A 17,847-nucleotide genomic window follows, 5' to 3' on the forward strand; every position below is an offset into this window, starting at 1 on the left:
AGAGTTAAGCATATGCATAAGTCTTTACAGGATCAGCTCTTTAATTACTCAGGATCAGGTCTGTGTGTTGTCCCACTGAATTCTTGTGGGACTATTAAAGTTATGTGCATGCATAAACGTTTCTAGGATGGAGGCCCCAGAAACAATACAGCCCTTTCATCCCCAACATTTTGAGATAAAGTGAGTAAAAATAAGCCATTCCTTTAGCCTCACCCTTGTCTTCGAATCTGAGTCTGCACTTTCAGTATCTCCCTACCACCGTTGATTGTGGCACATGGATCAGTGTTCACGTCACACTCCCCATCAGTGGCTGGACTGAGAAAGCTAATGATCCAACCAGCGGACTAACTTTGGTGATTAATCCTGGTCATGTGCCACCTGAGGCACATTGAACATATACTAAGAAGACCACTGTTGATAACTTCAAAGCCACCATTGACCTTCAATATAATTATTATTCTTTATGTATTTGAGTGCTGGCAATGTATTTGATGCTGTACAACATTTACAGGAAAACCCTGTCTGCCTCAAGGCACTTGCAATTCATGGTAGAGAATATACAACATGAGGAGGAAAGCAATGTGTAAAAATCAAAATTATCCAAGTGATTGGAGCGTATCCTCTCCTGGCACATCTCCTTTTAAGAACTGAAGCTGTTTTTGTTTCTATTCTGTTCTGTATAGGTTCTTATACCATGCTCATCCAGGGAATATCTGAGCACCTTCCAGTAATGCATTAAAAACATGACTAACTTCTGTTCTTATTCTCAGCCTGAGAGGGGAGCTTGCTGTGAGAGTAGTTCTTCCCAGGTTGTCAGATTCATCTAAATAGATCTATTTTAATCTATATAATCTATTACCATTTCTTCATGTTTGTGTTGGGGCTGATGGTAGCTATTGGTTGAGGGATGTTACCTCATAACCATCTTCCCCCTGTTCCCCCCACCATTGTGTGTCTGCCTCATTTCCATAGAGCTTTGTTCCCAATGTAGATTGATGCCTTTTGTACCTGATTTTGAAGTGTTGAATTACTGTATAAAACAGTAGAAAGCAGCTTCTATTAATGTGTAATGCTGTTTTTCAAAACTTTCAATACTGCAAATAACAATAGTTTGTTATAATGAATACCAAGGTATGTGAAAAAAGGACCATATCTCAGATTTCCCTGAAGTCCCCGGATGGTAGTGTCTTCTACAGTGTATGGATTATAAGAGACCTCTTGTTGTTGATCAATGTTGGAATCCTAGTGGGGAAAAACCTCTTGGCTGGTGAGTGGAAAACTCAAAGGGGTTGTATATTTGGTTCTGCTCAGATATACACGTTTGGTCTAATACTGGTCTTTTGCTTTGCTGTGGTGTGGCAAAGAGGCCAAAAAGCTACCCTAAGTGGTCAACTACTCTGGAGGAATCCCTGGCTGGCATTCTGCTAGAGCTGGAGCACATTGCAATTTCCCTGATGGTGTAATGACCTATTCAGGGAGTATTGCAGGCAAGTGTAGTTTTAGTGCACCCTCAGCTACAAACTATGTTGGGAGATAACGGAAAACTGGCCAGAGGATTCCAAAATAGTTCCTTTGTGATTCTTTACCTAAGTTGCACCCGCTCGTTGCTCCTGCCACCCAAGGATTTGAACAATCCAAAACTCTTAGGAATGCAAAACTGGCTGAAAATCTCCGAAGAGTAGGGTTTCTGAAAATATTTGTTGTATTTCCCATTTCCATTGGGCTAGAAATAGTGAACTGTGAAATTTTTAGCCGTTCTTGGCCTGGCCAGAGCCTGGAAAGGCAGAGGCCACAAAAAATAGAAAAATTAATTAGAAGGGAAAAACGAAGACCAAAGTTTTGGTTCAGGTTTTGGGCAAAGGTTTAGATTCTTACTTTATTCAAATCACTTTGTCTATATCTGTTCTTGATCCCAAAGAAATAACACTGTGTGGAGTAAAGAGACAGAGTGATATGTTGTAGAAGATGGATACTGGGGATAGGAATAAAGTTTGACCTACAGTATTACTGGATAAGTTATGGAAGAGAAAAAATAAGAACTGCAAATAATGTATTTCTTTTAACAAGAACTCAAGAGACTGTTAACAGGATATTGTATGAACAGAGGGATGAGGCTAAAGGATCTCTTTAAGGTCTGCTTGAAATGTCGTATGTGAGTGTGTTTTTTTTTTTCTTTGCTTTGCTTTGCTTTTTTCTCGCCCCCGCCCCCAATGGAGTTTGAGTTTTAGGAATATTTATGTTAATGTGGCAGGCGTCACCTACTTGCAATTTTTTTTATTTACTTCTGTACCTTAGAGACTGAGATTATAATCCATGATATAAAAATAAAAAAAGCAGATATATTTATAATTGCATTAGAGGATAAACTGAGGATGACTTATTAGTATTGTTTCCTACTGAGAGAGAAACTTTATACATTTCATCTGGCGAGCCTTGGTCTGTTTTTTAAGAAATGATAGACGTTCACTGTAATGATCCTCCTTGTGGTGCGAAAGCAATCAATGGGATTGTTTTTGCATATGTAGGCTGACAGCCTTGTTTGTATGGCTTTAGTTCCTTTCCCCCCTTCTGAAAATTGTGGAGAGTCTGCTATTTGGGGAATAAAGAAGTGCAAGATAGCTGTCAAAATGATGGAATCTTATAATCTTATTGCACTGCTTTTAAGGCCTTCTGTGGAGGGCATTTAGGTTTGAAGAGAGCTCCTGTATGCTTTCAAGTCTAAACCTCTTGTACTTAGTGAGGATAACTCATCCACCGCTTCTCTGGGGTTTTATCTAATTTAGTTTTGAACTTTTCCATAGGCCACACTGGAAAAATTCCTCTACTGACCCCTTAAAAGTAAAATAAGTAAATAAATGAAAGCCCCTTCTGCATCATTTTGATAATTTTGTAATTATACAGATCTTTGGAAAGTTTAATACCCTTTCCTGCAATCCCTTCCACCAAGCAGTAATGGAGAAAGATGTTCTAGATAACAAGTTGTCTGTCACACCTTGAGGGAGTTGTAAATACAAATGATGTAAAGCAATAGTGTCTTATAATGAATGTATAGGGTCTGATCCTTCCCTGTTGAAACTGATGGGAGTTCTGCCACTGGCTTGAATAGGAGCATGGTTTTGTCTAACACGCTGAAGAAAAATGAATCCATTGGTTTTGTGGATTGGACTCTTAATAACCAGCTCCTGGCTGGGTTGCTTCATATTTGTGTTTAAAACACTCTCGCTGTTCATAAGCAAGATGCAGGTATCAGTAAAGCTCCAACAGAAGAGCACAAAGTCACCTGCAAGCTTGATAGTGGAGATGCGTGTTCCAACATACAAGTGGTTGTTGTCCCTTAAACACACAGACAACAAGTGCCCTTTGTCAAGGAACTTGGAACAGTGGAAGAGTTTCTGGCACTTGCAGTTCAGCAAACACATTATTTCTTGTGGTCCGAATCAAATTTAAATGAATGTGAATGCATCAGTGTAACAATAAATGAAAACCAATTGAGCACTACATAGAGCTCTGTCAAAACAAAACAACTTTGTGCACAAGCATCTTCCATGAAGTCAGCATGGGAATAAATTCTAACCCAGCAGCCACTGATGTGATTGGGTGCCTTCCCAACTACCTTGAAATACTTTTCATGGTGACACTTCCTCCAGTAGCAATGCTCCAAATGCTAAATAAAGAAGGTTAGGAGAGTCTACAGAGGTGTGAGCTTCCTTCCACCATGTGTGGCTACTCTGTCTGTCTTCAGATGGTGAGACCTGCAAACTTTGATTCCCTGGTCTTATTCCATTTTTTGCAGTTTGTCAGTGAAGGAATATTGTATTGCTCCATTGATTTGCTGCTGCTTTAACATGCTCTGCCTCCTAGTCTCTGGTATAAGGTATAACATATCAGCTGGTGTATGTGACATATACTGCTGCCTTCTACTGGACAGCGTATGGACTGTGTGTGTGTCTGTGTCAACTGGAGCCGGTGACAGCTCTAATTGCAGGTGAACTGGGCTGATTTTATAGTTTATTATTAATTTGTCAGCAGTGGAGTGTGGTTTTTTTTTAAAGCACCAAAATGAGATATTAGAATCTGGAAGAATTTCACTTTCAGACTTTAACAACATGAATGTAGCCAAAAATGGGATTTTACAAATGTACGCCGTACATTTTGAGTGTCGGTAAGGAAAAAAAGTAATGCAGTATCCCAATCTATAGCTCTGGCAAAGTGCTTTATTAAGTAAGCACTTTGTTGCTTCCTGTCTTTAAATGTCATGTAGACTTGCTGCTAGGGATGAGCAAACTTTTTTCCTAATTGTCCTTTTTGGGTTTCAAAATTCAGTTCAAAATTGAATGTTATTGCTCTGATGTGGGGCTGGGGGAGGAAAGGGGGACCAAAACACAGCCAGTGGAAAAAAATAGGGTTAAAAATGGAGCAGAAAATAGGCATTTGAAAAACAAAGACAGAGAGCATGTGAGAAATGGAACAGAGGAAAATAAATTCTAATGGGGGGGGGGGGCGGAAATAAACATTCTATAAAGGGCAGTCTAGCATTGAGACATTGTTTTCTATCACTAACTCGTAGCAGAGGCCTCCTTTTCATTTGAAAAACATGTGGTTTTGCTTTTTTTAAAATTGAATAAAATAAGTTAAAATAACAGGAAGAAAAGGCTTACAAATCCTATTTTGCAAACCCAATAAACAGTTCACAAAACTTTAAGTTCCATGACGTTTGCTCATTTCTAGTGTGACAGACCCAGACCAGTGGGGTACAGGAGTCTGGTAGAGGGCAAATATACTGGTCACTGGATGAGTAGTTTTCTGTTCCCTGAGTGACCAGAGCAGGGGCTGCACTAGAGTAATCAGGAACCTGCTAGAACCAGTTAAGGCAGGCAGGCTAATCAGGACACCTGGAGCCAATTAAGAAGAAGCTGCTAGAATCAATTAAGGCAGGCTAATCAGGGCACCTGGGTTTTAAAAGGAGCTCACTTCAGTTTGTGGTGTGAGTGTGAGGAGCTGGGAGCAAGAGGTGAAAGGAGCTGAGAGTGAGAGGGTGTGCTGCTGGAGGACTGAGGAGCACAAGCGTTATCAGACACCAGGAGGAAGGTCCTGTGGTGAGAATAAGGAAGGTGTTTGGAGGAGGCCATGGGGGAGTAGCCCAGGGAGTTGTAGCTGTCATGCAGCTGTTACAGGAGGCACTATAGACAGCTGCAGTCCACAGGGCTCTGGGCTGGAACCCGGAGTAGAGGGCGGGCCCGGGTTCCCCCCAAACCTCCCAATCAGGGCCGGCTCTGGCTTTTTTGCCGCCCCAAGCAAAAAAGCCGCCGGCCGCCCCCCCCCTCCCTGGGGGGGGGGGAGGGCGGCAGGAGCCCCGGGGGGAGGGCGGTGGCCGGGGTGAGAGCGGCCGGAGTGCTGGGAGGAGGGCGGTGAGCCCCGGCGGCCGGGGGGAGGGCGCCGGGGGGGAGGGCGGCCAAAGCGCCGGGGGGAGGGCGGCGAGCCCGGCCGTGGCTCCGCTCTCCCCGGGGGCCCGAGCGCCGCGCCGCCCCCCTCCAGGTGCCGCCCCAAGCACAAGCTTGGTGGGCTGGTGCCTGGAGCCGGCCCTGCTCCCAATTGACCTGGACTGTGGGTTCTTCCAGAGGGGAAGGTCTCTGGGCTGTTCCCCAACCCACATGGTGAATCTCTGAGGCAAGAAAATCTGCCAATAAGCGCAGGACCCACCAAGATAGAGGAGGAACTTTGTCACACTAGTTACTCTGTTCCTAAGCAATAGCAATGACTGTATTTCTGAAGTTGGCTCTTATGTTTTATTAAATGATTTGGGAACTTTTGGAATGAAAAGAGCTATGTGAGATTCTATTGTTGTTACTTAACTTATTACTCTGCTGAGTTTCAAAAAGGAAGTGGTGGCTTTGTTTGTTTTTGCTTTTAGGTTGAATCCAAATATGAAATATGGCTCTGGCTTTACAGGAGTGCCAAAAATTTGGCATTCAAAGTACTGTAAAACTGCCACAGTTTTACAGTGTAGTGGATTAGGACAATTGCAAAAAATTCTAATTGTCTGCAGCATTTTCTTTTTCTTAGAAGCATTCCATTGTGGGACAGTGTGAAACGGTGGCGATATAATTGGCTTTTAATATGCTGAATGGGAATTTGAAATAAAGGTAATCAGGGGGGCAAACTGGACAAGAAAAGTAGTGGTACTCTTCCAAGTTATTGCTTACAACTCAAGTACCATCAACCGGAGGCACTAAAATGAGATGCACCACTTACACTAGATAGCTTTCATAGTCTGATCATTTTTCTTATTCCTTGCATACTCTGCATGCAGTGATATCAGGTTATCTTTATCTGTGTCCATTCTTGCATGCTTTGATTAGCACTGTGATAGTTAACAACGTTCATGTTTAGGCTGCAGCTCTATTGTTTTAGTCTGTCTACAAATTCAGGCAGACATCAATGTATCAGTGCACAGTTTATGGTTGCAAAGAGAATCTTCAAAGTGGGAGAAAACTATTTTTTTTTTTAAATGAAAGCTTCGATTTTTTTTGGACACAAGATTGCATCCTCCAAAACAGTAGCAGCATGCCGAGCTGTGCTGAGCTGGCCCACTTCACCCCTGTTTGTCATATCTGAATGGATATAATCAAGGATATAATCAAGTTCACCAACAATTTGAGTAGGATGCAGCTCACAAACAGACCCATTTAACACTCAACAGCATTACATACAAATTCATAGTTCAGTGTTTTGAGGGAGAGATGTGAACATATTTTTTATTTTCTATGAATATCTGTTCTTTCTCCTCTTTATTTTATGTATGAATTCAAAACCACATTTTTAACACAAGAAACAGCTTGAAACATGGAGATAAATACAATGCCAGTTTCTTAGACATCTCAATGTAGTGAAGAGAGAGACAGAGAGAAACCAATTCTACACTACTGACTACATACAGTAGTATATTACTTGGAAATTATTCATTTACTTCTGCTGAGAATATTATTTGAAAGCCAAGAGCACTTACCTGGTTAATAAGGCTGTTTACCATGTAACCTGTGTGCCTTAATGTGCAAGTATGAATCATTTATAAAATCTTTTTAAAAATATTTCACAGTGGTAAAGATCAGCAGTATGGTTTAAGTGTTCAAATCAGAGTTAAATTGTATTGGAGAGAATTATATAAAAATGATAAATAACATTTGCTTCAAGAGAATTTCGTATATCATCAATCTCTCTATAAATTCAGACTGGAATTTCAAATTCAGACTAGACATAAGGCACACATTTTTAACTCTGAGGGTAATTATCCATTGGAAAAATTTACCAAGGTTGGGGAGTCTCCATCATTAGCAATTTTAAAATCAAGTTTGGATGTTTTAGTAAAAGATCTGCTCTAGGAATTATTTGGGGAAAGTTCTGTGGCCTGTGTTATACAGGAGGTCAGACTAGATGAGCCCAGTGGTTCCTTCTAGACTTGGAATCTACGAACCTTTTAATGAAGTACATATAGATATGTTATTTTGTAAATGGTCTCTTTTTGTTCAGTTCATGTTGTTGTACATCTTTATAACTTCCAGGATATGTTTTGTCATCTAGTAGGTTATATTATGCAACCAATACATTATTTATTCCTTTGGACTGAATGTAGTGCCTATAAAAAGAGCCCGATTGTCAGACCTGGAAACTGAACATGTACAGCAAGGGCAATAGTAGTGGATGCTTCTCCTCACTGCCCTACCAATTTACTGCAACCCTAGAAGAGACAACTTCTAGGTGTGAGATGATTCAGTCTCCATTCTTAGTAAAGCCTGGGTGTGTCTACTGTGATGATTGTAACTGGGTGGGTTTGTTTTGTTTTTGTGATATGGACATCTGTGTAGTTCTATTAATCTTACCAACTCATTTCACTTAGCAAACAGATTATAATAGCAGACAGCCAAAGCAGAAGATCATTCTCTAAGACTTTTTGATACCAGGGACTGGCTTATTGCCTTCCTAAACTGTGCCAAGGAGATCTCAGGGACTGGTGCCAGTCCACGGACTGGTCATTGAGAAACATTGCTCTAAGCAACTACTTTGTTTCAGGCCAATGACATAGAGCCTAATCTGGTTTTACACCCGTATATCTGCATTGAAGTTATTTCTGCTTTACATCAGTGTAACTAAATCAGAATCAGGGCCATAGGAGTTGAAAGGCTGTGTATCTCATTAGCATATTCCCTGACTACCCAGACAATGTGCTTTTTATTTTACCATTTATTTATTTTATTTATCTATTTCCTTGCTGACACATTCTCTTCCTTTATTATTTTATTATTTATTTATTTGAATTGAAGTATCACTCAGAAGCCACATTCCTATCAGCTCCATCGCACCAAGGGATGTACAACTGCATAGTAAGAGACAGACTGCAAAGTCTTTGGTGAGGGGACTAACTTACAAAAGAAAATTGCATCCAGGAGCTGCAGTTAGGCTTTCACAAGTACTTGCTAATATTAGGGTGACCAGACAGCAAGTGTGAAAAATCGGGACAATGGGTGGGGAGTAATAGGCGCCTATATAAGAAAAAGACCCCAAAATCGGGACTGTCCCTATAAAATCGGGACATCTGGTCACCCTAGCTAATATATTTGTAGCACTGTGTCAGGCAAAAGCGCAGACTCAACATTTACAAGGTGCTTAGTTGCTCCAGAGTTCATGCGACATCTGTTCTACCATGAAGTTCATAATGTTCTAGGTTCTGGTGATTAGAGCCATTATTGCATACTATTAGTCAGTTTTACCATTTTGTCATATTTTCTAAATGGATGGTAAAAATAACTAGTATATGTAGATATGAGTCAGACATGAAAACAAGGAACTAACTTTTTTTAAAATTCAGACCATCTAGAACCCAGCCCTAAAGCCTCCTAACACATCCTGTTATTTGATTTTCTAAATACTTTGGCTTACTAACAGCAATATTTAATTATTGTTTTCATGCAGAGTATAGTTCTCTTGTAACCTGTTTATTTTTTTCAGGGTTTGTGGATTTAACACTCCATGATCAGGTACATCTACTGGAATGTGCCTGGTTAGAGATACTGATGATTGGCTTAGTCTGGCGTTCAATGGAACATCCGGGAAAACTCTCATTTGCACCTAATCTATTACTGGACAGGTTAGTCCACTTATTATTTATTTTTGTTTGTTTATTTAAATGAAATGTATCTCTAGCACTTCTAGTCCTTTTTAGCCTGCAGCCATCCCACCTGATGCTGAGATCCCATCACATTTCATAAATTAAGCAGCACTGGCCTAGTTAGTATTGAAAGAGGTACCTCTAAAGAACGCCACTGAAGGTGTTGTTGGAAGTGGTGTTCGTGATTCAATAAATGGCACTTTTAGTTGTGAGCGAATATGGTGTTAGAAGGTCCTCTCCTGCTGCAGGTGCTTACTTTCAAAGGAGACAGAAAACTAAGATACGTGCCATTTGTAGTCCTTAAAGAGTCCATTGCGCTTTTGGCAAGGGCAAGGGTAAGGATACGGAATCCAGTGTCCTGAAATTTTTGTTTATTATTTCTGCCTCCTTAAAAATTCTCCCCTGCAGTTTCAGCCAGTTTTATACTAGTGCTATGTGCAATTAAACAGCTGCCACTTGCCATTTTAGAGGAGACTAGTTTTCCACTGTAGAAGAAAACCATATACTAGACCTCACTCTGCTTTGTGATAGTCTGGTTATACCAAGCCACCCAAAAGCTGGCTTAATTGACCGCTTGAGGACTCATTCAGTGGGTGGTACAGCTGCTGCAGCATCTCTTATGTTATCTTCTTCTTTACCCCAGGTGTGGAAGGCATGTTACATAAGAGTACATGGGACTGGGGGTTCCTCCAGCCCAGCCAACTATGACTGCCAAATGTCTCCTTGGGCAGCAGAATAATTAAAACAGTTCACTGGATGTTCTGATTTGTTCCACGGGTCTGCGCTGTAAAAGTGGTTTAAAGCAGGCCCCACCCTGTCCCCCTCACACACCTTTAATCTCTTGTTCTGGGCTCATCTTGGCTGGACTGGAGGGTCCGATCCAGGAATGCTATAGAACAGATCAGTGCTCTGTCAAATCCAGTATCCTAAAACTTAGTGTCTCTTACTACATACTTCAAAGGGAGATGGAAAAAAACCAACTATCTAATTATACAATACGGTTCTATGAAAGTGCGGAATTTCTTGTTGATTTCAGCTGGTGTTGATTTCAGCTGGCATTAATTTCATGCACTGAAGCATGAGAATTGACATCTCTTAAAACATATCCTAGCTAATGTACTAGAAATTCAAGTGCTTTCCTTATATTTATGAAAACAATCATGTTTCAACCCCAAAGGAATTTCTGGAGAAAGATACAAAGAGCTGAAAAGTGAATGAGAAGAGAAACAGTCTCTCAAACTTATAATAGTTACCACAACTAACATTATAATATCCATGTCATGTTCTGGTGAGCAGTTCAGACCATTGAAAGGTTGTGTCACACCTTGCATTGTAAACCGAAGTGCCCCAAAATGCTTCTGCTAGTTTTGGCTCCCTGCCTGGGGTCACACACACAGCCAGCATGCGCTTCATGTTCTGTGTGCTATACAGTTCTGATTCAACTACTTAACTGCTGGCAGGCTGTTGGTTTTTATCACAGACACACTCTTGTCTCTACCCGACTTGGTTGATGTTAACAGGTGACCAACACTTTCCCAGACCTGCATGTTCTGCAATGTCCAGCCCTCTCCTGCAACATTCAGAGGAATAAAAAGATCTCTTTGCTCTTTTAAAGACAAAACCCAACAGCTTGCCACATTGACTGGAGTTAACATTCATTTTTACTTAAAGATAGTGCTGTTCATTGAGATTAATAGAAAAACAAATTGATGAACAACAAGAAAGAAGAATGTGAAGTGACCAAGTACAAGAGAGAAAGTAATGGTTGCAAGCAATGAAAAGTGAAAACATGCGTCTAAAACTTAATTTAACAAAACACAGGCTTTGTTCAAGATGGCTTTGTTCATAATGGACTTTCTCACCCATAGTGTTCCAGCAAGATGGTGGCTGATTTCCCCACCCTGGTCAGGATTTCCTCCAGAAGCCCCAAAGTGCTGGTTCCTTTTAGGGTGACTAGATGTCCCAATTTTATAGGGACAGTCCCGATTTTTGCATCTTTTTCTTATAGAGGCTCCTATTACCCCCACCCCATTCTGATTTTTCACATTTGCTGTCTGATCACCCTAGTTCCTTTGTCTTTTTAGGTGAAAGCGATCACTTGGTGTTTTCTGCCTCTTCCTTTTATAGTCCAGTGAACCTTTGAAATGGATTGTTTTAAAGGTTTATCCCTCAAAGTAAAGTTTATTCAATCTATAAGGAAGGTGACATGGGGTCTGGTGGTGAAGGAAACTCAATGCTGTTCCCCCTCTCCCCACTAATGTTTGCTAAAATGCAGATTGTTCTGTTTCCTGCATCTCCTCCCTCTGCTGTCTTGATAGTCCTGATTACTGCTTGTATGTAAACTGAGGTAAACCCACATTCCTTTGTTTAATACAGACCTGTTTACTAACTCCCCTTGACCTGCCTGGTGTTTAAATACACTTTAGTCATAATTCTGGAATAGATCCATAACTCTTAATAGACAAGATTATTAATGATCAGTGAGCTATTAGTTTTCAAATGATACTTCACAAGGAATACTTCGTACAGAGATATTAAAATACTGTGTAGGGTGTGAATACCTGGGTGCTGGATTGGGTCACTATCCACCAAAACTATTTAAAGAAAAGCTTGCTAATGTATTTTCCTCAATTTTCTGTGCTGATAAGTTCCACTGGCTTATTTCATAGCAAATGATTAGCTTCATCCAATTGTTGCATGCCTTTGGAGCAGACTTGCTCTGCAAAGTTTGATCCAACACGATTGGTGCAAGCCAGAGGATTAGCACTGAGCAATCTGCAAGAAACAAGGTTTTGTTTTTTGTACTTTTAAGCAACAGCTCAATATAAATGCTAATATATAACAGTATACTAACTACTCTGAAATAGAACAGGAAAAAGATATATTTATTGCCTCAGAAAAAGCCCTATTCTGCTTAAGTTTCCATTGAAGCACAAAGCAACAGAGGGTCCTGTGGCACCTTTAAGACTAACAGAAGTATTGGGAGCATAAGCGTAACCCACAAAAGCTTATGCTCCCAATACTTCTGTTAGTCTTAAAGGTGCCACAGGACCCTCTGTTGCTTTTTACAAATTCATACTAACACGGTTACCCCTCTGATACATTGAAGCACATCATATTTCTGTGTGCTTTGGCATTAGGAAATGTATAAAACAGTTTCTCTGTACAGAGCAGGAATTTCTCTGTTCATTTAAACTTAGATTTCCACCAGTGCTTATACTGGACAAAAAATCAAGAAAACAGAATAAAATTTTAAGTCTTTGCACAGTAGCAGTATAATTTATTACTTCAGGAAAGAAAATACAGAATATTATTGGAAAATACAACATAAAGTACATATCTACCTTCCAAGGACCAATCTGCTCTACGTTTGATATTTTTCTAAGAAAATTGCAGAGGAACATTTGCAAAATAGAGAGCAGAGCCAAAGTACTTCTTTAAAATAAAAGAATCCTTATTGAGGTTGCAGGAACAAACCATCCCAATGTGTAGAAAAAATAGTAAATATGGCAGGTGACCAGCTTGGCTTACCAGTGAAATCCTTGCTGATCTTAAACACACACAAAAAGAAGCTTACATGAAGTGGAAGATTAGACAAATGACCAGGGAGGAGTATAAAAATATTGTTCAGGCATGCAGGAGTGAAATCAGGAAGGCCAAATCACACTTCGAGTTGCAGCTAGCAAGAGATGTTAAGAGTAACAAGAAGGGTTTCTTCAGCTATGTTAACAAGAAGAAGAAAGTCAAGGAAAGTGTGGGCCCCTTACTGAATGAGGGAGGCAACCTAGTGACAAAGGATGTGGAAAAAGCGAATGTACTCAATGCTTTTTTTGCCTCTGTCTTTATGAACAAGGTCAGCTCCCAGACTGCTGCACTGGGCAGCACAGTATGCAGGGCCGGCTCCAGGCACCAGCTGAGCAACCTGGTGCTTGGGGCGGCAGATTGTTGGAGGCGGCATTCCGCCCAATCCTAGAGCGGCATGGCTGGTTTTTTTTTTTTGTTCTTGTTCCGCTCCAGCCGTCCTGTAGGGGGCGGCAGCGCAGAGAACCAGAGCACCCTGCAGGGCAGTTCTCTCCCTTCCCTCCCCGCCGACCGGAGCAGAGCCCTGGTGGCAGGAGGCGACGCAGCGGGAGGGGCTGCGTGGCAGCACCCCTGCTGTAGCCCTGGCTGCCCCCTTCTCTCTCTCTCCCGCCCGCTCCCTCCCCTTCCCCCCAGCTGGTCCCCTGCACCTGTGCTCCGGCCGCGCCGCAGGTATTTTTTTGTTGTTGTTGGTTTTTTTTGTTTTGTTTTGTTTTTGTTTCTTTTGCTTGGGGTGGCCAAAAACCCAGAGCCGGCCCTGACAGTATGGGAAGAAGGTGACCAGCCCTCTGAGGAGAAAGAAGTGGTTCATCCAACTTTTCTAAATAGTCCCATGTCACAAGTCCATGGGGCTGGATGCACTGCATCCAAGGGTGCTAAAGGAGTTAGTGGATGTGATTGCAGAGCCATTGGCCATTATCTTTGAAAACACATGGTGATCCGGGGAGGTCCCGGATGACTGAAAAAAGGCTAATGTAGTGCCCATCTTTAAAAAAAGGGAAGAAGGAGGATTCGGGGAACTACAGTCAGCCTCACCTCAGTCCCTGGAAAAATCATGGAGCAGGTCCTCAAGGAATCAATTCTGAACCTCTTAGAGGAGAGGAAAGTGATCAGGAACAGTCAGCATGGATTCATCAAGGGCAAGTCATGCCTGACTAACCTAATTGCCTTCTATGATGAGATAACTGGCTCTGTGGATGAGGGGAAAGCAGTGGACGTGTTATTCCTTGACTTTAGTAAAGCTTTTGATACGGTCTCCCACAGTATTCTTGCCGGCAAGTTGAAGAAGTATGGGCTGGATGAATGGACTATAAGGTGGATAGAAAGCTGGCTACATCGTCGGGCTCAACAGGTAGTGATCAATGGCTCCATGTCTAGTTGGCAGCCAGTATCAAGCGGAGTGCCCCAAGGGTCGGCCTTGGGGCTGGTTTTGTTCAATATCTTCATTAATGATCTAGAGGATGGCATGGACTGCACCCTAAGCAAGTTTGCAGATGACACTAAACTGGGAGGAGTGGTAGATACACTGGAGGGGAGGGATAGCATACAGAGGGACCTAGACAAATTAGAGGATTGGGCCAAAAAAAATCTGAGGTTCAACAAGGACAAGTGCAGAGTCCTGCACTTAGGACGGAAGAATCCCATGCACTGCTACAGACTAGGGACTGAATGGCTAGGCAGCAGTTCTGCAGAAAAGGACCTAGGGGTTACAGTGGATTCGAAGCTGGATATGAGTCAACGGTGTGCCCTTGTTGCCAAGAAGGCTAACAGCATTTTGGTCTGTATAAGTAGGAGCATTGCCAGCAGATCGAGGGACGTGATCATTCCCCTCTATTCAACACTGGTGAAGCCTCATCTAGAATACTGTGTCCAGTTTTGTGCCCCACACTACAAGAAGGATGTGGAAAAATTGGAAAGAGTCCAGCAGAGGGCAACAGAAATTATTAGGGAGCTGGAGCACATGACTTATGAGGAGAGGCTGAGGGAACTGGGATTGTTTAGTCTGCAGAAGAGAGAGCTGCTTTCAACTACCTGAAAGGGGGTTCCAAAGAAGATGGCTCTAGACTGTTCTCAGAGGTTACTAGATGACAGAACAAGAAGTAATGGTCTCAAGTTGCAGTGGGGAGGTTAGGGTGGATATTAGGAAAAACTTTTTCACTAGGAGGGTGGTGAAGCACTGGAATGGGTTACCTAGGGAGGTGGTGGAATCTCCTTCCTTAGAGGTTTTTAAGGTCAGGCTTGACAAAGCCCTTGCTGGGATGATTTTAGTTGGGGATTGGTCCCGCTTTGAGCAGGGGCTAGATGACCACCTGAGGTCCCTTCCAACCCTGATATTCTATTATTATCCTCCCTTTAGCTAACTGGGGGAGGGGAGAGGAGGAGGAACTGAGGGGAAACATTCAGAGAAGAGGAGGTCTGCATTGACAGGTAACATTTTCTTCTCTGTCCTCGTTTCCTGGATGGGGTGATCATTTCCCTGGCCACCCTAGTGCAGATGGAATAGTAATAGACTTTAAGAGCAAAGAATGCTGTTTGGGAGTCAGGAAGCAATTGTACAAACAAGAATCTGTTTCTGTTGTACTGTTGCTAGTGTAACTAATGAGACCGATATCTCTATAAGGGTTAAAATAATTGGTGAGATTGGTACAATATGTGCAATTTTAAAGTGATAGCTGGGCTTGTTAGAGAAGCTCAGTTAATACTTATTGTAAAGTAGAAAAATAGACACACTTCACAAAGTCATGCAAAGTACACGGTTCTTCTGAATGAGATGCTGTTTTTAGGACTATATCTCATGAACAGGCCTAGCTAGAAACAGATGCTCTAAGCTGTTGAAAAGGGGAGATGCTTAGCTCTCCACAGGACAAGGCAGATGTTGCTAGTCTGGATGGTTCCCAAGAAAATAGATCTTAAAGATGTCACTAGTCCAGGACTGACATTTGTTAGATCTGACCCTTAGCTCATTGTCATTTGGGATGGAAATGTAACATTACAAAACAGAACCAGCTCAAGAACAGTAAATACTACTCTGGTACAACTCTAAGACAAAATTCTTCCTCTCGCGCAAGCACCAAGTCTGTGCATTTAAAAAAAAAAAGAGCTTTTATTAAGAGGTGAGGGAACACAGCATCAATTAGGAAAAGAGTGCAAGCAGTAAGTAAACACCTGCCCCACAGTATCTTGGGTGGTAATCAACTAGGGCATATTAAGTACAGTTCTGCTGCCCTTTAGTCAAGATTTAAGTGAATTTTAACACAAAACAGCCACAGTTTGGCAAAACATTCTGCTGCATACCTTGGCAAAGTAGGTGTTTCTGTGCAAATAGGCTCTGCCACGGAGGTCTTCCCCCCCATGTCCTCAACAGATGGCAAGGGAGAATTAGATCACTGGCTTATATCATCTAAGGCTATGATTCTATCAGATTTCCTGGTACAATGTTATGTTGGTAGTGCTGTATTAAGCTCCAGATATGTACCTAAATTTAGCTGAATGTTAGCCTCTGACATCATGTGACCTCCAGTGTCAACAGCCTTGTTCCTTCTGTCTCTTGTTGGAGAGGATGACTGGGCAGAGCAACAGGGTCCAGAGAGCAACAGAAGGGTTGTTGAATGGGTGTCTGGCTGTAGAGTACCTCCGTCCGTGACCACAAAAGGAGCACTCTCCAACTGGAGTTGATTCCATGGAGTGAGCAACCTTTTAAGCTGCTGGCCTAAATGCTGGTCTTTCCCTTTCAATTCATCTCCTGCTGCTAGAATTACCAGGAAAACAATAATAATAATGACATTAATTAAGGCAACAACCTACCATTAATATTTCATAATTACATGTAAGTGTGCCAGACTCTATCATCATTACTTCAAAAATGGATAACATAATACTGTACATAATACTGTTATGCAAACCCCAACTCTTCTACCAACCTACTTTTGTTTTGTTGGGGAGAAACTCAGTGGCTTGCTGGTCCTATTTGGTGTGTTGGGGACAAATGCATGTCCAGCATCTTCTGGGCCTTCTTCCCTCTCTGTGTCTTTTCCTGGGGATCCACAAAGGTGTCTCTTCACTCCCTTCTATGTTGAGCAATGGCAAAGGGCATTGGTTGGGTATCCTGCTTAACCCACAGTTATGGGTGAATCAAATAATTTGATGACTAGCATAAATATCTGCTGCATTCATCAGCTGAGTGCAGATTAACAGTTTCCATTCTTATTTAGCTTTATGGCTTTGGTTTGAAAATGTCCCACCACATCTGAAAACTGTCTCTTACTGAGTTTCCTGTGCATGTTGTGCTTTCAGGCACTCAGATTCTACAGCAATGAGCCTGTAATAAAAGGCTAAGCACAATAGAATAAAATCAGAAAGGGACAATAGGATGCTTAGCTGGTCTCTCACATCTCGTAAAATGTTTCAAATGCCTCAGGACATCACACTCTTAATAACTCTGTTTCTTGATTAAAGGGACAGCAAAACTTTGGTGCAGAACAAAGTAAATATGATAGTAAATTGGAGCAATCTTCTAAAAAATAGAAGCAGGGTGGATACAGAGCTTTGATTCAAAGCATTTAATTAGTGACATACTATTTGTATTTATTGCCAAGGAAGCAAGCACATAAACATTAACTAAATCCACTGCTGCATTTCAAAAACGTTTTTTTGTGTTTTTTTTTTTTTTTTAAATCTATACATAGACTTATTTTCAATTAACCAATGACAGCAATGTGTTCCACTCTGGAAACCAAACCTCCAACAATCAGTCTGTAAACAAGTCACTTACTTAACAGAGCTGAGTGCAGCAGCCTGCAGAGAGCTAATAAAATGCAGAAATTGACTAAATTCTCTTCCACTTTTTGCTTTATTGATATACTTTGAGGCTTGTTATTACATTGCAGTTATAGGCTATGGAGAACTAGATAAACATGCATTTTTAGTATCAGACTTGCAATTCTTTTTTGAGTTTTCAATTCTGCTTACTTGAATTTGGGGTCTCTACAAGCCACAGTGAATACTTTTCAAGGGTATTTCACAAGTCAAAGAACTTTAAAAATAATCAGGAGAAAGTCTCTCTAGAATTTTGGATCATCTTGGGTACTCTATTTATATTATGGCGA

General features: G+C 41.5%; 1 protein-coding gene across 7 annotated transcripts in view; it reads left to right on the forward strand.

Annotated features, from left to right (window-relative positions):
* ESR1 (estrogen receptor 1) overlaps positions 1 to 17,847 on the forward strand; it is a 285,413-nt gene that overhangs the window by 238,664 nt on the left and 28,902 nt on the right. For all 7 annotated transcript variants that reach the window (XM_042846311.2, NM_001282246.1, XM_042846300.2 and 4 more), the window contains 1 exon segment: positions 9,004 to 9,142. In XM_042846311.2, coding sequence (XP_042702245.2) covers positions 9,004 to 9,142 — 139 coding nt within the window.

The sequence above is a fragment of the Chrysemys picta genome, chromosome 3 (assembly GCF_011386835.1).
Source record: "Chrysemys picta bellii isolate R12L10 chromosome 3, ASM1138683v2, whole genome shotgun sequence".
In the NCBI taxonomy this organism is placed as follows: domain Eukaryota; kingdom Metazoa; phylum Chordata; order Testudines; family Emydidae; genus Chrysemys; species Chrysemys picta.